Raw genomic sequence first — 25,800 nt, 5'->3', positions numbered from 1 at the left:
AGGTCATGATCCCAGGGTCCTGGGATCGAACCCCTGCACCAGGCTCCCTGCTCAGCAGGGAACCTGCTCCTCCCTCTCCCCTGGCTTGTGCTCTCTCTCGCTCACTCTCTCTCTCTCAAATAAATAAATAAAATCTTAAAAAAAAGAATATTAAATATCCTTGCCTTAAATTGTGCTTTATTAAAAAAAAAGAAGAAGAACATTACAGAGAAGACTAAAATCCTCTGACCACCGTCACCAGTCCTGGTGTTCTCCACCTTCCGGAGGTTACCACTGTTATTTGTTTGGTGTGTCCTTCCTGGCCTTTTTCTAGGTGCTAACATGTTATAGTTATCTCTAGTATAATTTTACATGTGTGCATACATATATACACATGCATATACTTAGGTATATTTTACATGTACCTATTTTACATATAGTATAACATGATGAATAGAATGATGTACTTCAGTGTTTTTAACAGATGTGCTGTGGATATCACATACTACAAGTATATCATTGTTTATTCAGTATTCCTCTACTGATAGTCATTTCAGTTGTTTCCACTTCTTTCCCCAGTCACTAACAATTCTGCCCCCAAAAAACTGCCTTATACACACTGGCCTGGGCGGGGAAGGCAACAAGAAGGGTATGCTCATTTAAATGTAATAGACACCACTTCTCCTTTTGATATTTTCACGGAGACTACCAAACTGCCCTCCCAAATGGCTGTACCAAGTTTTCTTCCCACCAGCTGTGGGAGTCTAGCAAGAAATACTGATGGTCCACTGTCCCACACGCTCAGCTCTTTAGAGATGTTCGGCTGTAGAGGGGAGGAAAACAATCAAGCGGTAGCCAGAAGGGGATGAAAGACCGAGGTGGGGGAGGTTCTTTTCTTTTTTTTTTTTTTTTTAAGTAAGCTCTACACTCAACGCAGGGCTTTGAGCTCACAACCCTGAGATCAAGAGTCGAATTCTCCACTGACTGAGCCGGTCAGGCACCCCAGAGGGGATTTTCTATATGAGAAAGGCTTGTGCATGTTTTAATGGGCCAGAGAAAGTTCCAGCTGAGAAGGAGTGGTTTAATATACACAAGAAAAGATGAAGAATTAATGACATAAAATTCCCAAGAAAGCAGGGGAGGACATTGTCCAAAACACAGGTAGAAGAACTGGCCTTAAAGGAGAAGAGACAGGGGCGCCTGGGTGGCTCAGCTGGTTAAGTGACTGCCTTCGGCTCAGGTCATGATCCTGGAGTCCCGGGATCGAGTCCCACATCGGGCTCCCTGCTCAGCAGGGAGTCTGCTTCTCCCTCTGACCCTCCCCCGTCTCATGCTCTCTCTCTCTATCTCATTCTCTCTCTCAAATAAATAAATAAAATCTTTTAAAAAAAAAAGAAAAAAAAGAAAAAAAAAAGAGAAGAGACATTATTCTTCCATTGCATTGGTTCCCCAACTTGATTGTGCAGCAGAGTTGCCTGGAGAGCATGTCAAAACACAGATTGCTGCCCCTTCCTCCACCAGAGTTTGGGATTCGGTAGGTCTGGAGGTGGAGTCTGCAAATTCGCATTTCTAACAGATTCCCAGGCAGTGTCAGTGCTGCTATTGGGGGTTGAGGCTAACCACGCTGTGGGAGCCACTGTCCTACCTAGCAGGAGGAAAGGGAGATGGGATGGGTAGAGATGTGGAGATATGCATGTTTGGTAACCAGAAGATGAGGGAGTTCCCATCTACTGCCTTCCAGTTTGTCTATGAAATAAGAGTTGAGGTCAAATATTGGGGTGCCTGGGTGGCTCAGTTGGTTGAGCGACCCCTCTCTTGGTCATGATCTCATGTTGTGGCATCAAGCCCCTTGTGGGGCTTCGTGCTTGGCAGGGAGTCTGCTTGGGATTCTCTCCCTCTGCCCCTCTCCCCAGTCATGAGCTCTCTCCTTCTCAAATAAATAAAACTTCAAAATAAATTTAAAAAAAAAGAATTGAGGGGGGGCGCCTGGGTGGCTCAGTCATTAAGCATCTGCCTTCGGCTCAGGTCATGGTCCCAGGGTCCTGGGATCGAGCCCGGCATCGGGCTCCCTGCTCGGTGGGAAGCCTGCTTCTCCCTCTCCCACTCCCCCGCTTGTGTTCCCTCTCTGGCTGTGTCTCTCTCTGTCAAATAAATAAATAAAATCTTAAAAAAGAAAAAGAATTGAGGAGACTACTGGCTGGCTCAGTCGGTTAAGCGTCTGCCTTCAGCTCAGGTCATGATCCCAGTCCAGGGTCCTGGGATCGAGTCCCGCATCGGGCTCCTTGTTTAGCGGTTGAGTCCGTTTCTCCCTCTCCCTCTTCCTGCCACTCCCCCTGCTTATGCTCTCTCTCTCCTCTCTCTGACAAATAAATAAATAAAATCTTAAAAAACAGAATTGTGGTCAAATACTGTTAAGTTGGGGGCGGGAGGGCAGTGATGCTGGGGTAGGAGGTTAGAGAAGAGTGGAAAAGGTTCTAAAACATGATTGCAGTATGTAGAACAGTTAATTGACTAAAGATAGCTGGTAAAATTACTGGGCAATACTGAAGTCTCACTTGAGGTCTGGGATCAGGAATTTTATAACAGACCCCATCTGCCCGATTGTGTCAGTTTTTCCGGTAGATATGGAGAAAGTGAATTACTGGTTTCACCCAAGACTGAGGTTTTGCCCCCCTAGTGTCTCAAAAAGACATCTAGTAGCTCACGCCAGAAACTTGGCACCACCGTGGATTCCTCCGTCCCTCCGCATAACCAATCTGTCACAATGTTAATAGTTAACACTTAATATAGTGCTTACTCTTCTCTTGGAAATGTTATAAATGTGTTGTATATATTAAATTCATGTAATCCTGGCTCTTCCTATAAGTACTCTTATTAGCTTCATTCTGGAAATGAAGACACCAAGGTACAGAGAAATGAGTAATTTGCTCAAATTCATACAGCTTGGGGGCCTGGGTGACTCCGTCATTGGGCGTCTGCCTTCGGCTCGGGTCATGATCCCAGAGGCTTGGGATCGAGACCAGCATCGGGCTCCCTGCTCAGTGGGGAGCCTGCTTCTCCCTCTCCCACTCCCCCTGCTTGTGTTCCCTCTCTCACTGTGTCTCTCTGTCAAATAAAGAAAATCTTAAAAAAAAATTCATACAGCTTGGAAGTGGCAAAGCCTGGCTTCAAACCAGGCATCTCAGCACCAGAGTCTAGTTCTTAGGTAGGCTATTCTGCATTACTTCTACTTCCTAACCAGCTTTCTCATCGATCCATGTTTCTCTATCTCCACAACTACTACCCCAGCATAAGCTGTGTCCTGTCTTGCTCCGAATCCTGCGTTAAACTCCTAAGTGGTTTTCCAGTTCTGTGCCTGCCCCCTTTATAACTCATGCTCTCCTCAGCTGCCAGAGTGATCTTTCAAAAATACAAATCAGCTCAAGTTTTTCTCCTGGATTAAAGCTTCCTATTGCTCTGAGTATAAATCCCCCAAATCTCAGGCAGGACTTGCAAGGTCCTGGGTGATCTGACACTTCCCCAGTCTTCCAACTGATGCCACTTGTCATTGGTTTCCTTAATCCCCATGTGCCAGTCAAAGTGACTTCATTTAAGTTCTTTAAACACATCAAATTCTTTTCCTCAGCAGGGCTTTTCCACATGCTGTGGCTGCTATCTACTGTCCTTCCTACAGTTCTTCCTCCGGGTGGTTGCTTCTCATCATTGAGAACTCTCAGCTTCCACGTCTCTTCCTCAGAGAGCTCTTCCCTGGCTATTGTAAGTAGGTTTCCTCCCCTTGCACACACATACTTTTAAAAAAATTCTCTATCACTGCAATTTGTGTTCTTCATAGCGGTTTTCACTTTTTATTTTCTCGTCTATTCTCTCTCTCTCTCTCTCTCTCTCTCTCTCTCACACACACACACACCCCAACTAAAACATAAGTTTCACGAGGGCAGGGACAAAGTCCATTTTATTCACCATTGTATACTGTAGGGGAGCAAAATGTGCCACCCCAAAATGTGTCTCTCTGGCATGTGGGTTACTTTAGGCTGATAATTTTTTTTTAAGTAAAAAAATATGTCCAATGTGGGGCTTGAACTCAGGACCCTGAGATCAAGAGTCACATGCTCTACAGACTGAGCCAGCCAGGTACCCCAGGCTGATCATTTTTGAAAAAGCAGAGGACTTAGGAAGTTTTTCTTTTTGCCCCTTAACTGCCTAAAAGAATCTAGAGGACTTGCTCCAGAGAGGGGGCTATCACCGTAGGTAACTGTAGTATAACATGAACTAGGTGTAGACAGGAAAAAATTTAGCAAAGTCTGTTGGAATTCTTCTGTGTCCCACTGTTTCTGTATAGCCTGGCAAACATTTGTTTACCAAACATTTGCTCTTTTTCATCTTCTTGTGAACTGCCCGCCTTCCCTTTGAAGCCCCAGACCCCTACCACCTTCTCCTTAGTCTAGAATGACATACCTACTTCACTTTTCCTGACTGTCTTTGGAATCTCTCGTGTTTTTTGTGGATTCCCTGTAGGCACATAATTAAATTCGATTTTCTCCTGTTAATCTGTCTCATGTCAATTTAATTCTTGGACCAGCCAGAAAAACCTTGAAGAACAGAGGCAATTTTTCCTCCCCAACAATACAGGTCCAATCTTGGTGACTAATGCACAGCAGTAGGTAGCCGATAAATATTCAGCAAGGGAATGAATTAATAAACTTGAGGCAGCTAAGGGGTAATGTGTGACAGGAAGTTGGACATGCAGGTTGAGGAGCTCAAGTGAGAGATCTGGTGTGGAAATAGAAATCCAGGAGATGGAAGGGCATTTATTGTAGTGGACACTCTGGTAATGGATACAATTGCCTAAGGAGTGAGAATAGAATGAAAAGAAGAGAAGGTCTAGCAACAAGACCGAAGAAACTCCAATATTTAAAGACCTATTGGAAAAGAATGAGCCCGTCAAAGACGTTTGAGAATAAATGAATGCTCCTACAGTCCAATCAATCAGTCTTTTCATTCATGCCATCGGGATTTTGTGTCACCAAGTCCTTTTGCTTCAACCTTCAAAACATATCCAGAACATAGTAACTTCTCACCACCCCCACTGCTGTCTCCTCCACCCCAGGCCCTATCACGGTAGTCTTCTCTTTGGTCTCCCTGCTTTCGCCCTCGCTCCCTAGAGCGAATCCCGAACGGAGCAGCCAATGCGATACTGTTGGGGGTAAGGCAGGTAAGTCACTCCTCCACTCGCGGCTCACCAGTGGCTCTTGATTTCAATCCCAGTAAAAGGTGAAGGAGCAGAATTTGCCGCCCCCAAATATGCCTCTTTGGCAAAAGGGTTATTTTAAGATGATTATTTTTAAGAACTCCAAACCCAGGAGACGCTCTAAAAACCCAAGTAGAAGTTGCCTTTTCATAAGACACATTAACATTTATAAGGGACTATCCATTCGTTAGGGTGTCTCCCTCTGCTGACCAGGAAGAGGGTGACTCTAACTCTCTAGAAACTCTTATCAATGGAGAAGGTAATTACTTAAATCTGCATAACAACCTTACCCTTGTTTCCTGTACATCGCCTGCTCCCCTCCCATAATGGACTCCCCCATCCCAACATTTTTCTTTTGTGGTTAGCTGAAGATGCTACTTAAGATGATGGCTAGGGCCATTTCAGAGAGTTATTCAGATTTCCTGGGTCTTTCCCAAGCAGAATGGAGGTATACATGTTATTAAACTTGTTTTTCTCCGGTTCATCTGTCTTTTATTATGGGGTGAGGGAATGTGTCCTCAGCCAAGAATTTAGAAGGCCAGAAGGAAAATTATTTTTCCTAACAAAGGTAAAGGCTTCACCACTGTCTACTAACATCTACAGGATCTGGCTACTCTGCTACTTAGCATCCTCTCTTCCTACTCTTGTGCTCCTTCACTTGGTCTCAGCAATACTGGCCTTCTTGCTGTTCTTAGAACATGGCAGGTAGGTTTTGGTCTTTCTGGTACACTTTCCGCCCAGATATCCACAGGGTTTACTCCCTCTTTTATCTTTGCTTCAAATGTTACCTTAGTGGGCTGCCTGGGTGGCTCAGTCGGTTGGGTGTCTGCCTTCAGCTTGGGTCATGATCCCGGGGTCCTGGGATCGAGCCCCACATTGGGCTCCCGATCCTCTGGGAGCCTGCTTCTCCCTTTCCCTCTGCCTGCCGCTCCCCCTGCTTGTTCTTGCTCTCTCTGTCAAATAAATAGATAAAATCTTATAAAAAAAATGTTACCTTAGTGAAGCCAATTCTGATCCACCCTTTCAATTTTGCACCCTTCCTTTCTATACTCTAGACCCTCCTTCCTTTATTTCTTGCATGGTACTTTCAACTTCAAACATACTGATTGATTGATTTTGATTGTTTATTGTCTTTCCCTCTGTAACTAAAATGTTAGCTCCAGGTCGGCAGGCACTCTTCTCTTTTTGTTCACGGATGTATTCCCAGCACCTGAAACAGTGCTGGCACAGAATAGACACCGTGTTTGAGTAAGGATGTGCTAAGTGGATAAATGAATGGATGGATGGTCTTCATGACCAGATGATAAAAGCACCTACCCATTTTTCTTCTAGTACTTCAATGGTTCTACCCTTTACCTTTAAATCTTTGAGTTGGAATTTATTCCAGAGTAAAAAGTGTGGTGTGAATCCAGATTTTTCCCCCCTTCAAATGCCTAATTGTCTCGACACAATTTATTGCAAAATCCATTGTTCTCCACCCCCCCATTTGAAATGTTTCTGAAGACATACTTCAGTTCCTTTTAATCAGGTATTAAGTTTGGTAAAAACTCATTATCTCCTTCATTGTGGAGAAACGTGCAATAGAATTAGATCTTCATCCCTTCTGCCAGTTTCTATAGAGATACCAGAGCCACACTTTGGTTTACAAAGTTTTTCCTTGCTTATTGTAGCTAAGTTGGCTATCTTCTGGACAGTGGCTACTTTAAGTGGTTTGGAAAGTCTCCCCATCTGTAATCTCATGAAATTCTTCCCTCCCTTCCTTCTTCTTGCTGGACACCAGATAACAGACGTTTCTAGAACACACGGCAGAATATCTTTCTGTCGTTTGGAGAACAGGCATAACTGGATGCAGAGGGACCCTTCATATGAAAATGCAAGCCTGCCTGGAGAGCTTCAATTTACTCATCTCAGAGTGAGCCTTAATTTGATGATCAGAGTTTCTTTTTTTTTTAAGGGTTTTTTTTTTTAATTAAGCAGAAGTTATTTCTTAATCATTTAATTGCTTTTCGTTGTTGTTTGTTTTAGTAAAAAAAAAAAAAGTGAACCCTTTGCAGGTAAATTGAGATTTAAGAAAAGGCTACAGTATTCATTAAATACTCGCTATGCCCCCCATCTCATACTAAGTACCATGGAGAACCAAAAGAGCTTGCAAGTCATTCAGCCAACATTTATTTGGCACTGATTATATTCCAAAGATACCTAGTGGTGAACTAATATTGCTTGACTCAGTCTATCAGCCAATCATCGAAATGGCATCTGGAAAGAATCAACCGGACGGAGGGAAAAATTATAGTAAAGCGAACGTATAACTAAATGATAATCCAAAGGAGTAAGTCGAAAGAAAGCAGCAAAGGGAAAAATCTAGAGGATCCATGAAGGGGAGGGATGGGTTTCAGAGATTACTTTTGGGCTGTGTGAGACCTGCTTCTCCCACTGTCCCTTGGCCAGATCCCTTCACACTGGGCTGGCCCACCTCCCCTCTCCAGGATATCAGCAATACCCTGCTTCTGGCTCCTCCCTCCCCCAGTGTAGTTTCCAGACAGCAGCCGTGGTGATCTCTTTAAGATGGAATCTGACTACCTCAGTCCACCTCTTAAAAAGGCTCCCCTCTTCACTGCTACCTGTATCTGGTCAGTAGGCCCTCGCTCTCCAGCTTCTTCTTTTGTCCCCTCTGTCCTGACTTGCACTCTGGCTTCTTGTCCTTGGAAGTCCTGTTTCCCCCCCCCCCCCCCCCCCGCCACACACACACTCCTGGGCACTCATTGCAAAGACCAGACTGATCTGGTCCACACAGATGCACATTTCCCTCTTGAGACCCAAGGGGACAGGGACATTTATTGTAGAGTTGGCCTGGCTGAGTCTCAGAGCCTAGGGGAAAATCTGGTAGTGCTCTGTCTGGATTTGAGACAGAAATACAGTGCCTGCTGATCCGGGGGGAGGGATTTCTCTTGATTCCTCCTGGGGGTGTAGACTGCTTGCTGAGCCAGGCATTTAAGTGGTTTTTGCCAACCTGGCCAATTCCCAACTATTGCCACAGCCGGTAATTTACATAACTCATCCTGAAGGCAAATGGACAGGACTTTTGCTTTATTTGTCATTATTTGGCTAGGAAATAAAGGAACCAATATTCTTGCCCTACTGAGTACTATTCCCTCCAGTAATGTTACTAATTCAGAGCTGGTTCCAAGGCTCCTCGGGGTTTTTACCCATGACTTGAACATCATTTACTACCACCTGCCCAGCTTATACCATAATACACCATGGGCAGAGTAATTTTCTTTTAAGGTTTTATTTATTTACTTGCCAGGGAGAGAGAGAGAGAGAGAGAGAGCACAAGCGGGGGGAGCAGCAGGCAGAGGGAGACACAGACTCCCTGCTGAGCAAGGAGCCCCATGCAGGACTCCATCCCAGGACCCTGGGATCATGACCTGAGCCAAAGGCACAGGCTTCACCAACTGAGACACCCAGGCGACCCTGGGCAGAGTAATTGTAACTGTGAAGAAGGAAAGTAACAATTTTTAGTAAATCCTACCCCCACCAAAATAAACTGGTAACATGTTAGCATATTTCCTTCCAGTTGCTTCTCTCCATCTACAGATTTTCTAGTTAATAATGTGTGATCTTGGGCCTTCTTTTCCCATCCTGTTCTCTTTTTTGGTGGTCTCATTCTTTTTTTTTTTTTTAAGATTTTATTTATTTATTTATTTGAGAGAGAGAGAGAGAGAGAGAGAGAGAAACAGCATGAGAGGGGAGAGGGTCAGAGGGAGAAGCAGGCTCCCCACTGAGCCAGGAGCCCGATGTGGGACTCGATCCCAGGACTCCGGGATCATGGCCTGAGCCGAAGGCAGTCGCTTAACCAACTGAGCCACCCAGGCGCCCTGGTGGTCTCATTCTTGTATTATCATTTGTAAGCGACAATTTAGCCCTGATCTCTACTCTGAGCATCAAGTTTCTCCACGTCTCCATCCCAAACTCGCTTCTCTGCAACCATTTTGGTAAGTGGCCACCACCATTTATGCCAGATACTTAGTCATCCATACTGACTTCTGTTGCTTCAATTCTACCCCAGTCCTTTCCTGTCTGATTCATTGGCAAATTCTGTCCACACTACCTGCCACACATACCTAACAATTGTTCCTTCCTCCTCATCTCCACAGCCGCCACCCTAATTCAAGGCCCCTCTCTCTCCAGGTCTGTTCACACAACCCTAGTGGTATCCCTCCTTTCACACTTAACCCTCTGCAATCTTTTAATGGGTTCGAAGATGCTGCCTACCTCCTTGGCTCCCTCTCTTGATGCCCCTTAAATTGCTGTCACCCTGGATCTCTTTCTCTTGATCTGTGCTTTCTGCTTAGTGCTCTCTCTTCTTGAAAAGCTTTCCCATGGCTAGTTTCTTTTCTCCATTCAGATCTGATGTGACATCTAAAATCAAATTTGGTCTCCCATATATTGTCTACCAAAGCACCTAGTTTCCTTCCTCCCTGGCACTAATCACAACATGTAATTTTGTTATCTGTATTAAAATTGTTTTCGTTGGTTTTTAAATAGAGAATTTAAAATTTTTGTAATCCCCCCAACACGAGTAGATTGGCACTGATAAAATACACAATGCCTACTTAAATTTGAGTTAAACATCAAGTAAGTTTTTTGTATATGATTTTGGGACATACATATGCTGAAAAAATTTATCTGAGATTCAAACTTAACTGGGCGTCCTGTATTTTTATTTGCCAAATTTGGTAGTTTTACCTTCGAAGTAAGTGCCTCCTTTCCCTTGTCTCGCTTGTTCTGGGTTGTATCCTCACAGGCAAGCCCAGAGCCTGCCTTTTATTAGGAGGTTTTCAGTAATTGTTCTATATGGAATAACTGTCTGCCGTTTTGTACTTTTCCCCCCCCAAGTGACATTCATTTATCAAAATTTTCCCTATTCACTACAAATTCTTGTTGAAGATATTTTGGGAAGACATATTTTATTATCTAAACTTCTTTGTTTCCCATTTACGCAAAATTAGCATAGTTAGGAGTATCTACCTTCATCACATTGTTTTGAGAATTAAATGAGTTAATGGGTATAAAGTTTAGCACCGCGTCCGGCCCCCTAGAATATGCAATAAATTTCAGTTCGGTATTAAATGTAGCTAGCCCCTGAACCATTTTAGCGGAAAGCAAAAACGCGGGTTTGTGGAGCACGGGTGGGGGCTGGGGGGACGGTTAGAAATGGGCGCCGGCTAGAACGCGGAGGGCCCGGGGAAAGGGGAGGGGCAAGGAGTGAATGACAGAGAAGACAGCCAATGGGGAGACTGGGAACCGCTCCCCCTCCCTTTGCGTTTCAAATTCTAAGCTCGGTTTCCATCCGGGTCCTTCAGCCTCGTTCCCGGGCAGTATAAAGTTTGCTGTCTCCTTTGTTCGCCCTCGTTGCGCAGTAGTGCTAGCGGCTTCCCTATTCCGCTCTCGGAACCGGCGGCACTCCCTCGTGCTGAGCTGCTACGAAGCCCCTGCCGGCGAGCTCGTAGGAGCTTGGAACCGTCGTCACCCCTCCGGTACGTGTTACCCTTCCCTTCGTCCGTTTCTTGTACCTTCTTGGCACGTTAGAACTTGGGATTATCTCCCTGGAGATGGGGGTGGCGGGCGCCATTTTAAGAACCGAAAGGTGCCGACCTATTTCGCTAAAGCTACGCGTCTCCGAGGAAAACAGACGTGGGGGCTCCGTTTCGTTGTGTGCCTCTCGAGAAAGTTTGGCTGTCGCCTGCGGGGGTGGTGCCGGAGGTCGCGGCTGGAACGGGACGAGGGCAGACCGCGCCACCGCGGTACCTGCATTGGGATGGCGCTGGCGCTACGGATGGGCACGTGCGCTTTTACGCGGGTCCTTGTTCATTGGCGGCCTTGGAGAGGAAGCCCTTTGAATTTTCCCAGCCACTGCTGATGGCCAAAGTTACTCCCCTGACCAGTGTAGGTTTTTCTGGGTTGAATCCAAGTGTCGCCATTTTGTGTTTTCCACGCGGTTTTTAATGACGGGTTTTAATTGGGTTCTGGTGCAGTCATGGAGTGTTGAGTGATAACGATGCGCGCTTCCACCTTCCGTTATGAAACGATACTGAAACCTTTTTTGTTTTTCTTCTAAAAGAACCTTTTCGGCGGGGTTGGGGGCTGGTGAAGAAGAGAAGGTAAAACTTGGCTCAAACTTTAAATTTCTGCTTAGATTGATTAGAGAATCCTAATGAGGAAAGGCAAAGTTCTTGGAAGAGGACCTGCGTCTGGCCTGTGACCTTGAATGAGGCGATACACTTTAAAAAACCATTAGGGTAATTGGAATGTGATAATTGAATCTTTAAAAGGGAACACAAATAGGATTAAAACTAGAATTGCTTTTTCAAATGCTGAGTAGCTGTTACTTAATTAAAATTGCCAAGGTGGATTAAGGATGAAGGTGTTAGTTAAGTTGGCCTTTTTAACTAGTTTAATGTAAACTCCGGTGTCACTAAACTACTTAAATTGGTTTCCTGGTGAGGCTTAGAAAAGAATACTTTTTGGTGTCTGCAGTTTATAAGAAATGTTGATTTTGTTAAAAACAAGGAAGATACACCAGTAAATATACTTGTCCTATAAGCTTGAACTTTTTATAGGGAGGTAATACTGTTCGTTTTCAACAGTGTCTCACCAGGGGGAAAAAATGGTTGAAGCAGATCGCCCAGGAAAGCTTTTCATTGGTGGCCTCAATACAGAAACAAATGAAAAAGCCCTTGAAGCAGTATTTGGCAAATATGGACGAATAGTGGAAGGTGAGTTGTCTGAAAGCATATAGGGAGCTGTTAAAATTAAAAATGTAAGCTATGATGTATTTGATTGCATTGATCGTCTGAAATGATACATTATTTTGTCCTCTAAGAAGTTCTGAGCTTACATTTTGTAGGCGCACTTCTGTTATTTAATTCGAACTAGAGTAACACTCTCCCCCCAACTACTTTTTTAGTTCTATTGATGAAAGATCGTGAAACCAACAAATCGAGAGGATTTGCTTTTGTCACCTTTGAGAGCCCAGCAGATGCTAAGGATGCAGCCAGAGACATGAATGGAAAGGTGAGATTGCACAATGATACTGTTCCCTAGTGCATAAGCAGTGTTACTGAGGTCTGGTCTAGGGAAGTTCTTGAGTTGTGTTTGAATGTATACCTTTCCAGAACCCTCTAATCTTGGCCCTTTGTAATTTCCAATTTTGCAAAGTTGTGGATTATACTCTTATTAAATTGCTTCAGGTCAGAAAATTATATATGACCGTGTGTTACCTAGAATCCATAAAATGACTTGGTAACTTGGCTTTTATTTTCGGTTATCGCATCTGATAACAAGTTGTCTGGCTTTTTAAATTTTACTGACCAGCAGTGTGATGGATTCACCTTATGTTGGCTCAACTGATCAGTATTGTTCTAAAAACCTTTGAATGAAAAAATGACCCTATATTTTATCGCTTTTCTCAGATTAATTGGTGAGCTAAATTTACCTAAAAACTTCATTTTGGAGGGCACATTGGTGTCACAATGCATAGTGAATGGATCTGCAAGATCTCTTTAAATATGGGTGCGATTAACCGTTTTGATGTTCTTTAGTCCTTAGATGGAAAAGCCATCAAAGTAGAACAGGCCACTAAACCATCATTTGAAAGTGGTAGACGTGGACCACCTCCACCTCCAAGAAGCAGAGGCCCTCCAAGAGGTCTTAGAGGCGGAAGAGGAGGAAGTGGAGGAACCAGGGGACCTCCCTCACGTGGAGGGCACATGGGTAATGACTTGAGTATACCTCAGGCTTGTTGGAGAATTTTAGGAACTGCAAACCCCACGCCAGTCTGCATTGGTTAAGTCCTGTTGTAAATTCTCCAGCTTTTGATACTGTGAACACCTCATTTACCAAAGTCCTAATGACTTAAGAGAAACATAGAAGGCATCCTAAGTTAGTATTTAAAAAAAACCATGGATGGGAACCTGGCTGACAACTCTTGATCACAGGGCATGAGTTTGAGTCCAATGTTGGGTTGTAGAGATTACTTAAATAATAAAGAAATGAAACCATGGGCAACAAAATTATCCAGAATTTGCAGAAAATTTTTTCTCAGAAAATTTTTGATAACGCATACTTAAGTGTATAAAAATGGAACAATTTGTATTTTTCTTTGAAGCAACTTACAGTACACTTCAGTTTTGTTAGTCTGTATAGACTCCCTTATGCTTGGTAGTCTTGGGCAAGTGTAAAAACTCAAGATTCCCCAACTAAACAGAAAATGGTCATTGATACAACAAAGAAACCTCTTATTGATGCTAGAATTAACATGTTTTTCTTTTCTATTTCAATGTAGATGATGGTGGCTATTCCATGAATTTTAACATGAGTTCTTCCAGGGGACCACTTCCAGTAAAAAGAGGACCACCACCACGAAGTGGTGGTCCTCCTCCTAAAAGATCTGCCCCTTCAGGACCAGTTCGCAGCAGCAGTGGAATGGGAGGAAGAGGTAAATGCAGGATTTATAGAACAATCTGTTATACCACTGTAACAGGATTGATAAGTGAATTTCAAAAATGCTTTTTAAAATAAAAAACTTAGGGGGGCCTGGGTGACTCAGTCTGTTAAGCTTCTGCGTTCAGCTCAGGTCATGATCCCAGTGTCCTGGGAACGAGTCCCATGTAGGGCTCCCAGCTCAGCGGGGAGCCTGCTTCTCCCTCTTCCCTTCCCTTCTGCTTGTGCTTTCTTGCTGTCTCTCTCAAAATCTTGAAGAAAATAAAAAACTTAAATGTTAAATATAAAAATGGTGCTTATGAAACTGACTCACGGACTAGAGGTGAATCTAGGTACTTAAAGTTGTAAGTACTGAAAAAAAGATTGTGAGTAGGAAATTTTAAAGAAGAAACGTCTTGATTTAGGTCCATACTGTCTTTTATTTGAATCCCTGCTTTTCATTGCCTGAAGGTAAATGCACATTTTAGCTTTCCATTTTGGGTATATTTTAAAAATGGGTTTTTTCCCCCCTTAAGCTCCTGTGTCACGCGGAAGAGATAGTTATGGAGGCCCACCTCGACGGGAACCCCTGCCGTCTCGTAGAGATGTTTATTTGTCCCCAAGAGATGATGGATACTCTACTAAAGACAGGTAACAGACAAATGTGCTAGTTTGTCTTACTAATAATTGAGGTTGAAGGGAGAAATTTTCAAAAGTGTGAACCAAGTTAAATTTTGTTTTTGTAGCTATTCAAGCAGAGATTACCCAAGTTCTCGTGATACGAGAGATTATGCACCACCACCAAGAGATTATACTTACCGTGATTATGGTCATTCCAGTTCACGTGATGACTACCCATCGAGAGGCTATAGGTAAAGTAATACTGCTGCTTGCCACAAGCTTGCTGTAAAAAATGAAATTGTTCTGAAAATTGATGCCCTGTAACTAAACAAGTTTTTCTCTTGGATTTAGTGATAGAGATGGCTATGGTCGTGATCGTGACTATTCAGATCATCCAAGTGGAGGTTCCTACAGAGATTCATATGAGAGTTATGGTAAGATACTGGTTGAGGGTCTTTGAATATCACCAGCTTGAGTTTTTAGGTTCATGAGCCACTTTATTAGGCTGTGTGGTGCTTGCTTTTTAAGGGATATTTGCTTGCTTTTAAGGGGTAACTTTATCAGCTGGGCTTTTCCTAGTTTTGTGAGGGGCTTTTGTTTTTTTCTGAGTTTTTTTTTGAGGCTGTTTGCTTGCTTTGGAGGGGATTTTGCTTGCTTAAATTGGCAGCCTTATGTGTTTTCCCCCAACAGTGAAAATACAATTTAAAAATTTTATTAACAAGATCAAATGTTTACCATTGCAATATGAAGGAAAGTCTACAGTTCAAAATTGCAACTTATCACTGGAAAGTGTCTGAGTGTCTACTATAAAATAACAAGCTGTCTGGAATATCCTCTTGAAATACACACCGTCTTCAGTCTTTTCAAACAAACATTAAAACCCATCCATTTCCGTATCTCAGCAGATGAGCAAATCCCTGTTAATGGCCAGCAATGGCAGAGTTTAAAACCTCCCATTTAAGAAAGTAAACGTTTAATACAAGAATTCTGTAAATTCAGATTTAAATGTTGTATATATACAATTTATAGTGTTGCCATATTACCTGACCATTGACCCTGCAGGTAACTCACGTAGTGCTCCACCTACACGAGGGCCCCCGCCATCTTATGGTGGAAGCAGTCGCTATGATGATTACAGCAGCTCACGTGACGGATATGGTGGAAGTCGAGACAGTTACTCAAGCAGCCGAAGTGATCTCTACTCAAGTGGTCGTGATCGGGTTGGCAGACAAGAAAGAGGGCTTCCCCCTTCTATGGAAAGGGGGTACCCTCCTCCACGTGATTCCTACAGCAGTTCAAGCCGCGGAGCACCAAGAGGTGGTGGCCGTGGAGGAAGCCGATCTGATAGAGGGGGAGGCAGAAGCAGATATTAAAAACAAACAAAACTTTGGACCAAAATCCCTGTTCAAAGAAACAAACAAAAAAGTGGAACCTTTTCTGTCATAACTACCCAAGGACTACTAAAAGGAAAAATTGTGTTACTTTTTTTTTTAAATTTCCTGTTAAGTTCCCCTTCCATAATTTTTATGTTCTTGTGAGGGAAAAAAAAGTAAAACCTGTTTAATCTTATTTGACTTTATGACATTGCTTTCAATAAGCAAATGTTAAATGTGTTAAGACTTGACTTGTGTACTAGTGTTGTAATTTTTCAAGTTAAAAGTGTCCCTAAAGGCCACTTCCTATATCTGATTTTTCCCAGTAAATGAGGCAAAGCAATTCTAAGACCTTCCACAAACATCTAGCCATCTAAAATGGAGAGGTGAATCCTTCTGCCTATACAAACAAGCTAGCTATTAGAGGGTGGTCGGGGTATGCTACTCTAGGATTTCAGAGTGTCTTCAACTGAAATCTCAATGTTCTCAGTATGAAAAACCTGAGATCAGATGCTTATGTAAGGAAAGTGCTATTCACCCAGTAAACCCAAAAAAGCAAATGGATAATGCTGGCCATATTTTGCCTTTCTGACATTTCCTTGGGAATCTACAAGAACCTCCCCTTTCCCCTCCCCCAATAAGACCATTTAAGTGTGTGTTAAGCAACTACAGAATACTAAATAAAAAGTTTGGCCAAAACCAACCATGAAGCTGCAAACGGTGCTTGCTCTTACTGTTTCAAATTTTTGCAACTCTGTAGTGTCTCACTTTTAAGGAACAGCTTGATTGCAAAGGAGAAAATAGATAAGCAATGAAGTTATCTCCAACTTCTCAAAGGCTTATGACTTCTAAAAAGTGAATCTATCAGCATTCCACATCAGATTTAAAGCATCAAATGCCTGTGAAACAGCAAAGATGGTAAGCAAAGCAAACTAGTTTTTCCGTCTAAGTCGAGCTTGAACACTTACCTTCCTCATAGTACAGTGAGACATACTGTACCTCATGGCAATGGAAATGCTTTCTAGATTTAAAAAAAAAAAAACTTTTGGAAAAGCAAAGTGTTCGATAGCATATTAGAAGTCCTCCAAATTTCAACACATGGATTTTTTTTTTTAAAGCATGTATGACACTTAAAGGCCTTAATAATACAGCTGTTGTTTACCAATGGCGATCTGGGGCTTGGGGAGGGGGTGTCTTTTTTTCTTTTTTTTAAGTATTTTTGATGAAGACCTTTAAACATGCTTCATATGTTTTAACATTTTTCAAAATAGCCTTTTAGTCAATATAGGAAATGGCTTAAGTTTGGGGTTCCACTCTCTGCCCCTGTAAGCCATTGCAAACTTGACATTTAGTTGGATGCCTGACTTGTTTTTAGTTCTTTGAAACTACACTGTATGGAGAAAATCTATTGCAAGTGGTCTTTAAAAAGCAAAACCTGAGGCAGCATGACCCAGGTCCAGCCATGAAGTTGAAAAAGATGCTCTTGAATATAGTAAACTTGAAGACCTCCAACTAAAATCCTTACACTGCACTTATTCCTTCAAATAAGTTTTGTCCGTTCAACTTATGGATTTAACATGGCAGTGCACCATTGGAACAGAATGAGAATCCATAAGCCATGCAACTTAACCATTTTAAGCCATTCCAGTCCATCCCAAGCCAGTGAATCTTCCACCACTTTGAGAATTAGTAGAACATGAAATAACGTTAAGCTGCAAGTCTGAACTTGCCTTTTCTTTCTGGAAAAGAGCAGTTGTAGGCAAGTTTTGAAGATTTTCCTTTAAGAGAGATAACTAGTTACATATTTAATTTTTACAGGTTGAGGATTTTGGTCATTATGGTTGGAGTGCTGATTTATTCACACTAGATAAAGCTGGCAGCAAGAGAAATCAAATGCTAAGGTAAGTTTTAAAAGCCGTGGCCTTTATAGGTGTAAGTAATAACTTTTCCACTTTGCATACCTGTGATACTTGTAAGTTCTCTGTGAAGGGGTATAATCTTGTGGATTAGGAGGATAAAGTGCTGTAATGTGTAACACCTGGTACGTTAACTTACCATTAGAATGTAGGGCAAAGTATTTTAAGCAGGTATATTTCCATTAGTGGCTCAGTCGTACAATATTAGCATTTTTTCCTATATTCTGTGTTTTTCAGCGGAGTTACTTATCCTGTAACTGGAAGTTTGTTCCTCTTAAGGTCTTTTACAATTCATATTTAAATGTATAAAGCTTGCTAATATAGTCCCCATAAGCAGTGGTTGATTGGAGCTGTACACTTCGTGTTTTGGTATGTGAACAAACTTGACTTGGCATGAGGTTTAAACTTGGCTCCCATGCATTTTGTAACGGTGCCGCCTCAGCCACAGTACAAATTGACTAAAGGGAGAACAGATGCCACTGCATCTCAGTTCCCACTTGGAGTAGCAGTGTTACAGGTGTAATGATGACCTGGTTAATACTCAGTATTACCAAAGTGATTTCGATTGCATTTTAGAGCTTGCAATTGAAAGGCAATGTTTTTGTTGCCAGTTAAAGCAATAAAGTATGTATTTAAGAACGGGTAAGACGGGGGGAGTAATTTCTAGTATAAAAGAGTATCTTGTGATCTGATCACATGCTTTTCATTTTACAGAGTTGTTGAAGCAGAAGAATGCTGATTGTCGATAAGGCACAACAGTTGCATAAGCAGTACTCATCAGAATTGGTTTGGTGCAGGCAATAGATTTTTGCCTTCAGGGGTTCCTGTGGATCTAAGGAAGGAAGGCATCAATGTTGGTTAGCACTTAACTAGGGAGTGGTAGTTACTTTAAAAAAAAAAAAAAAGTAATTGACCAGATAAAGGGGAGCAGTTAAGGAAATTGGTAAGTGGAGGTAGTAAGTTCTTGTGGTTCTTTATGTGGATTTTACAGCTTTGGCTTTCCTTTTGTTAAAGTCCTGGGGACAACTCTGCAATTTAGAACTTCCTAATTATAGCTGACTGTCAGAAAGTTGAAGTAGAAAAATGAAAGGCATGAGTAACTCTATCCATTGAACTGTTTGATGTTTCAGCAAGTGGAACATTTGGTGTAGTTTATCCAGAAGTAGGGTTCAGCTATAAAACAAAGGGAGGAGTAGTGTCTGGAAACTAAAGTAACTGGAAACATAGCTGAAATGATTGAAAGCACACTTGAAAAACTGGAAACAATTGGGCCACTTGGCTTTTTTTTTTTTCTTTAACTGTACTGTTTGTAAGCCTGCTTTACCCCCACCACCTGTCTTGGAAACCAGTCATGTTGGAGACTAGAGTTGATAGTATATAAAGCTAATAATGTTCTCAAAGGGACTGGATTTGAGTTGTTGGGTTAGAAGAACTAAGTACAAAAACTTGAGACTTTTTTCATAGTAAAATCAGTGCTATCATGTTTAATCTTCGCAACTGTGAGAAATAGTCCAAAAATTTGTAATCCTCATTGGACAGACAGGCTCTTCTAATCACAGACCATGATGAGGGTATTGACCAAATTTAAGTAGTTGTTGCACTTACATAGCTGTCTTCCTCAGTCCTCCTGTAATGTAAACTACTTGGGATTATGCTTCTAATACTTTTTGGCTCTGGAGATTTTATTTAGGTACCTTGAAAATAGTGTAGAACATAGAAATTAATCATAGTAAACATGAATACTAAATTCAAATTAAGCATACCTAAATGACCATTCGCTGTTTGGCAAATAGTTTACTGACCCAGCAGACTTACTCCCCCATTGGAAAAAGAATCCGTCTTGATTCTTCCGGCTTTATACTGGTTGTAAAACAGAATGATAAAGAATGTTTTGTTTAACTGGTAGTTGAATATAGAACTTAGATATTATAGATCACTTTTCTCTTTTTGGAATGTTTTGTATTTGAAACTTAATAAAACTTAACATGCATTTTTTGTGGCCCCTGGGTTCTTTTTATTTTTTTTGTAATAAGGACTTCAGGCTTTTCGATATGCTGTCCACCTGTCGCCCTCCCCCAAACTACTACTCATGCACTTCACTTTGAGCAGTTGCCATGGAACATAGTCAACCAAGGTGGCCTGTTTTGTGACTAGGCCCCCTTTATTAGGGGAGCTTCAGGTGTAGGTATCCAGGTAATTGAGGTGATTGCATTTAATCTTTATCCCTAAGTGGGTAAATGGGAGCAGTGACATCAAAGTACTAGAAGTTGAAAGACCAAAGATGTACTCTGGTGCTTCTGCTTAACTCTTGGGGGAAAACCGGTCCATTTTAGCTCAGTTTGGTAGCGAATCCTAATTTGGGCCTTCAGCAGTGCCGTTAAACTCAGCGCCGTATGAATAACGTACTTCTGTATTGACAACATTCTCTGCTTTTGTCGACTGTTCTATGTACATTTGACTCCTGGCATACTGTTAAAACTAAAAGTTTAGTGACCTTTGTCCTTTATTCAAAGAAAGACAACCCTTAGAGTGCAGGGCCTGGTGGAGTCTCCGCTTCCGGTAGGGGGGGGGGGATTGGGGCATGAATGAGTATCAGAGCATTGGAAGAGGTGGTGCAGAAAGGCATTGATTGGCTATGAGGTCCGATAGAAGGTGAAGCTGAGTTGGATTGTTCGGTGTGTTAGGTTTCCTCTGAGTGCATCTAAACATCTTGACAGGTTTAGATTTATGACATGGGCCAGACCACTGAGGTAGCCTCCATTCTAGGGGTATGCGTTATATGCATTGAATTCATCTGCACCTAAAAGCTGTATTTGGGTTATTGAGCCAGTTGAGAAGTAATCACATGGGAAAGTTAATGTCTGTTGAACATTAGGATGGCAGAATAAAGCCCTAGGTGTTGTCCTGTAAATTTGTTTCTTAGCTCCACAGCAGTTAGTCTAGAAAAGCCAGTCCTTGTCAATTAAGTTGCACACATAAATGTGCATCCCTAAACACACCTGTATCAATGAGCTCAGTATTTACAGATTTTGTTTTTTTTGTTTTTTTTTTTTTTTTAAATTTTATTTATTTATTTGACAGAGAGAGACATAGCGAGAGAGGGAACACAAGCAGGGGGAGTGGGAGAGGGAAAAGCAGGCTTCCCGCTGAGCAGGGAGCCCGATGCGGGGCCCGATCCCAGGACCCCGGGATATCATGACCTGAGCCGAAGGCAGACGCCCAACGACTGAGCCACCCAGGCGCCCCAGTATTTACAGATTTTGAAGGTGAATGTTAAACTTTGAAATGTTGAAATCGGTGTACCATGAAATTTGGCGAAACATGTACTATCAAGATAGAGAACATTGCTGTCACCAAGCAAAGTTACCTTATGACTTCTTCCTAGAAAATTCTTGCCCTGCTTTCACAAAGATGTAGACTAGTTCTGTCTCTTCTGGAGCAGCAAAATGTAATAAAAGTGGAGCCTTGCAAAAAAAATTTTTTTTTTTTTTTTTTTTTTTTTTAAGCAAAATGCTTTTAAGATTCTGCCACCAGTGTATCTGTAGTTCCTTACCATTGCCAAGTGTAAGCATGGTACAGTTTACCTATTGATGGAGACCTGGGCATTTTCCAGATCTTGGCTATTAAGAATAAAGTTGCTGTGAATGTTCTGATATGTAAGTCTGTGTGTAATTAGATGAAAACACTTCTGTTTGGAACTGCTGGATCATAGGATAGATAATTTCATAGTAAGTTGCCATATTTCCAAAGTTGTAACATTTAACTTGCTACCCACTTGGAATTGAGGTTACTCAGTGCCCTTATCAGTACTTGGTGCTTTTAAATGCAGCCATTCTGGTGGGTACATTGTATCTCAGTTTAAATTTATGTATCTCTGATGAATGAGTGGCATTTGTATTTTTATTTTTTTTAAAGATTTTATTTATTTGAGAGAGAATGAGAGATAGCACGAGAGGGAAGAGGGTCAGAGGGAGAAGCAGACTCCCTGCCGAGCAGGGAGCCCGATGCGGGACTCGATCCAGGGACTCCAGGATCATGACCTGAGCCAAAGGCAGTCGCTTAACCAACTGAGCCACCCAGGCGCCCGTGGCATTTCTATATTTAAAAAAATACAATTTATTTATAGTGAAATGCACACAGATCTTGTGTTCAGTTTGATCAGTCTTGGAAAAGAGTTGTATAACCCATTTATCAAGAGGCAGAACATTTCCCTCCAGAAAGTTCCTATGTGCCTCTTACCAGTCAGTGTCTCTTCTCCCAGGCCCAGAGAGAATTGACCTGGTTTCTATTGTTGCAGGGTAGATGTGCATATTTTAGGACTTCATAATTAATTAAATCTTAAATCAGTGTACTTTTTTGTCTAGCTGCGTTTGGCATGTTTTTGAGATCCATGTAGTTGTATTCGTACCTTTTTGGTGCAGAGAATTCTAGTGTATAGTTTACAGTGTATATAGTCCATCTGTTTCGCTGGACATCTGGACTTCCAGTTTGGGGCTCTTATAAATAATGTTGCTATGAATATTGTCCAGTCTTGGGCATATAGTTCATTTCTTTTGGATAAAATTTGGAGTGGAATTGATGAGGTTATAGGGTAGACTGTATATGTTTAATTTTTAAACTGCTGAATAGCGTTGCGAGAGAGTGCCATTTCATGCCCTCCTAGCAATTTATGCGTGTTCTGGTTGCTTTCCAACATTGGCTGCTGTTGATCTGTTTCATTTTACCCATTTTAGTGGGTGGGTGGGGTGGAATCACATTGAGATTTTAATTTGCATTTCCCTGATGACTAATGCCGAGCACTTTTTAAAAAAATGAACTTTATTTTGGGATGATTTTAAATTTACAGAAAAGTTGCAAAGATAGCATAGAGCTCCGATATATCCTACACCCAGTTTGCCCTAATTTTAACATCTTATGTAGTTTTGTTGTATTTGTCAAAATTAAGAGATTAACATTGGTATATGTATTACAAGTCTGGTAGTTTTAACTTTGTTAGGTCTGTAATTCATTTTGAATTGATTTTTTTTGGTAAGAGTAGAATATTTTTTTTTTTAATCTATCCATTCTAGTATGTGTTGAAAAGAATTCTTCCATTGAATTACTACCTCCATGTGTTTGTAGGAACCATTACCATACATTTTTATTGACGTGTCTGATCTTGATTATTGTAGCTCTATATTGTAAGCTGTCTAAAGATAACTGATTTTTTTATTCTATTTTTAAAGATTTTATTTATTTAAGAGAGACTGAGCCAGAGACAGCGCACAAGCCTGAGGGGGGAAGGGGGGAGAGGCAGAGGGAGAAGCAAGACTCTCTCCTGAGCAGGGAGCCTGGGATCATGGGATAATGACGTGAGTTGAAGGCAAATGCTTAACCAACAGAGCCACCCAGGCGCCCCAAAAGATACTGATTTTTGAAAAGTTGTTTTTTCTCCCCGTGGAGTGTTTTTTCCTCAGTTACTGTTGCTGGGTTTTTATTTTACTTCAAATTCCATCTTCTATGTTTAGAGGCTTTCTTAAGTGGAAATTTTTGGTTTTGTGCTCATGATTATAATAGATGAACTTGTTTGTAAGTTCTGAGGCCTCTTCAACTCTGAGCTTCACTGTGGGGGCTGTTTGTTGGGGAACCCCTGATACCAGCGACTTTAGGTTTTTCCTCTTGGGCTGGTCAGATTCCTCAAGGAAATCTTGGCTGCAGTCCTGCCTTTGAGGGTCTAGGGTGTATTTACTGGTTTAAGATGTGAGGTTCGGGGCCCCTGGGTGGCTCAGTCGGTGAAGGGTATGCCTTCGGTTCAGGTCATGATCCCGGGGTGCCAGGATCGAGCCCCGCATCGGATCGGGCTCCCTGCTCCGCGGGAAGCCTGTTTCTCTCTCTGCCTGCCACTCCCCCTGCTTGTGTTCGCTCTCGCTGTCTCTGTCAAATAAATAAGATGTGAGGTTGGGGTTTCACTGTGGGGGGGGAGGTGGGAGCTAATTGGCCTGGGTGCTCACACATGCTATGCTCCCCACTGCAGTGACCTCAGTGCTGCCTTAATGTAACCCACCTCCAGCTGGCTTGGCACTGCTGTTCTTTGTCTTAACATGGTGATGAGGTGGAGAAGGCTCATTCCAGAGTGATGTTGGAGGAGGGAAAAATAGGGGGGCACAGTTAGAAATTTCTTCTGGTCTCTCTTCTGTCTGTGGGGCCTACCTCTCTTCCATTTTAGACCACTCTCTTCTGACCTCCATCCCTGCCCTAGACTCCCCTTCTCTAGTCTCTAGGTGTTCCTCGGTTTCATCTAGACTATCTTGAGTTCACATTCGACCTCCAGCATTACCAGTTGTGTGACCTGAGGCAATTTACTTGAGCCTCTCCTTGTCTCACCTGTTTAATGGGGAGAAGAGTGCCTGTCTCCTAGCATGGGCTATCTCAGAGCGTGAGGGTTAAATGGGTTAATAGGGCCTGGCACATGGTAAATGCTGCGTAAGTAGATTTCATCATCTGTCCGTTTTCCTCTTGTGTGTCATCTTCAGGGCTGGAATTGGGGGAAGGAGCCCAGCACCTTATGTTAGAATCTTGTCAAGGACTGGAAGTCCCTATTATATGCCAAGGTTCTTCGCCGCCCCCCCCCCCCCATGAGTCATAGTCCTCAGTGGTTTTTTTTTTTTTTTTTTGGTACGTTATGGTGATTAATCCATACAGGGCCCTTCTCATTTCATTTTCACTTTTTATTTATTTTATTTTTTTTTAATTTTTATTTATTTATTTGACAGAGAGAGATACAGCAAGAGAGGGAACACAAGCAGGGGGAGTGGGAGAGGGAGAAGCAGGCTTCCCGCCGAGCAGGGAGCCCGATGCAGGGCTCGATCCCAGGACCCTGGGATCATGACCTGAGCCGAAGGCAGACGCTTAACAACTGAGCCACCCAGGCGCCCGTCATTTTCACATTTTTAATCCCCACTCCCATTTACCATTTTCCCCTCCTCAGTGGCAACCATTCTTTCTTTTAAAGAGAGAGAGCAGGAGCATGGGGAGAGGGAGAAGCGGACTTGCAGCTGAGCAGGGAGCCCGACATGGCACTCGACCCAGGACCCCAAGATCATGATCTGAGCCCTAAGGCAGACAAGCTCAACCGAATGAACCACCCAGGGGCCCCTCCCCCCAGTGGCAACCATTCTAATGCATTTAATGTATATTGATGTTTTATATGCATGTATTTTTAATCCACTGAAATGCTGTATTGTGTTAAATATCTCCTGTTTCTTGTAATGGCTCCTCATTGTGTTTTGAAGATTTAGCCATGTTGCCAATACGTATCTGATCCATTCCTTCTAGCTATAGTATTTAATGGTGTGCATCCCCGTATTTTGCCTATCCACTCCGGTTTGGTGTGGAAGCGGTTTCTTCCTGGGTTGTAGTGTACACCTGGCTGCCTGGAGGATGCTGAGATTTGACCCTGCCTATGGGAACTCTAGTGGCAGGGGGAGGCGGTTGTGGTGGATCTTGAGAATAGAGCCCCCTTTCAGGGAGTGTGCCCCACGTGAGGTTCTCAACGTTTTTAAGCAGAGGTTTTTAAACAGAGGAAGGCTTATTTGCAGGCATTGCAGGGCAGTCTGCTTCAGCTGGTAAGGGAGATTCAGGATGACTTGGAGGTTAAAGATTGGGTCCAAACAGAAGTGTCCAGCAGGGTCTCGTTCCTTATCAGCCCCTGCCCTTTCATATGAGAAACTTGAGCCTGAATTCAACTGTCGTCGTTATTCGGCACCCTGTGCAGTTGATTTTTCAGAACTGTCAGCCCTGTGACTATAAGAAATAAGTCATGGAAACTCTTTGATTCTCAGACTGTGATTGGAGCTGCCAGTTAATGGACTTGAGCTTATAATTTTTTTTCTTTGTAAGCGTTCAGGTGAACACAAAAGAAACCAACAGTACAGTCTTTATGGTCACCTTACTGGTACAAGGGTTAAGTACAGCAAGCTTTGGGGCTCTCAAAGCGTGTGCTTCAGTTAGCACTTTTTGATTCATTGTGATGCTCTTACGTGCCATGAATTAACTACCATCCTAGTTTCCATTTGCAAGGAACACTGCACTCAAGCCCAAAGGCTTGAACAAACCGATCCTCAGATCCTGTTGGTGTGGGTTCATCTCCACTTGTCACTTCAGTTTCTCTCTCTAGGTCAAGTCAGTATTTGGGGCCAAT

At 42.5% G+C, this 25,800-nt stretch overlaps 1 protein-coding gene and 1 non-coding gene across 3 annotated transcripts; both read left to right on the top strand.

The window, feature by feature from the left end:
• Nucleotides 1–10,594: 10,594 nt before the first annotated feature.
• RBMX (RNA binding motif protein X-linked) lies at nt 10,595–19,611 on the top strand. 2 transcript variants are annotated; one of them, XR_012376110.1, is made up of 11 exons: nt 10,595–10,767; nt 11,878–12,006; nt 12,198–12,304; nt 12,832–13,003; nt 13,575–13,727; nt 14,248–14,362; nt 14,458–14,583; nt 14,684–14,766; nt 15,395–16,623; nt 17,524–17,606; nt 18,336–19,611. XR_012376110.1 is itself a non-coding variant. In XM_073885680.1 (9 exons), the coding sequence occupies exons 2-9, from the start codon at nt 11,898–11,900 to the stop codon at nt 15,703–15,705; spliced, it is 1,176 nt and encodes a 391-aa protein (XP_073741781.1). In that variant the 5' UTR covers nt 10,595–10,767; nt 11,878–11,897; the 3' UTR covers nt 15,706–16,751. The 2 variants fall into 2 exon arrangements, 1 of the variants encoding a protein (XP_073741781.1); XM_073885680.1 differs by lacking the exons at nt 17,524–17,606; nt 18,336–19,611 and having other exon boundaries at nt 15,395–16,751.
• On the top strand, nt 12,055–12,126 carry LOC112815550 (small nucleolar RNA SNORD61). Its single transcript, XR_003206011.1, has one exon. It is a non-coding gene; the product is annotated as a small nucleolar RNA SNORD61 (small nucleolar RNA).
• Nucleotides 19,612–25,800: the final 6,189 nt, after the last annotated feature.

Source organism: Callorhinus ursinus, unplaced genomic scaffold, assembly GCF_003265705.2.
Source record: "Callorhinus ursinus isolate GAN/ISIS: 27379988/994484 unplaced genomic scaffold, GSC_fseal_2.0 scaffold64, whole genome shotgun sequence".
Lineage (NCBI taxonomy): Eukaryota > Metazoa > Chordata > Mammalia > Carnivora > Otariidae > Callorhinus > Callorhinus ursinus.
Note: the sequence above shows the minus strand (reverse complement) of the source record. Positions and strands in the feature narration are given on the sequence as shown.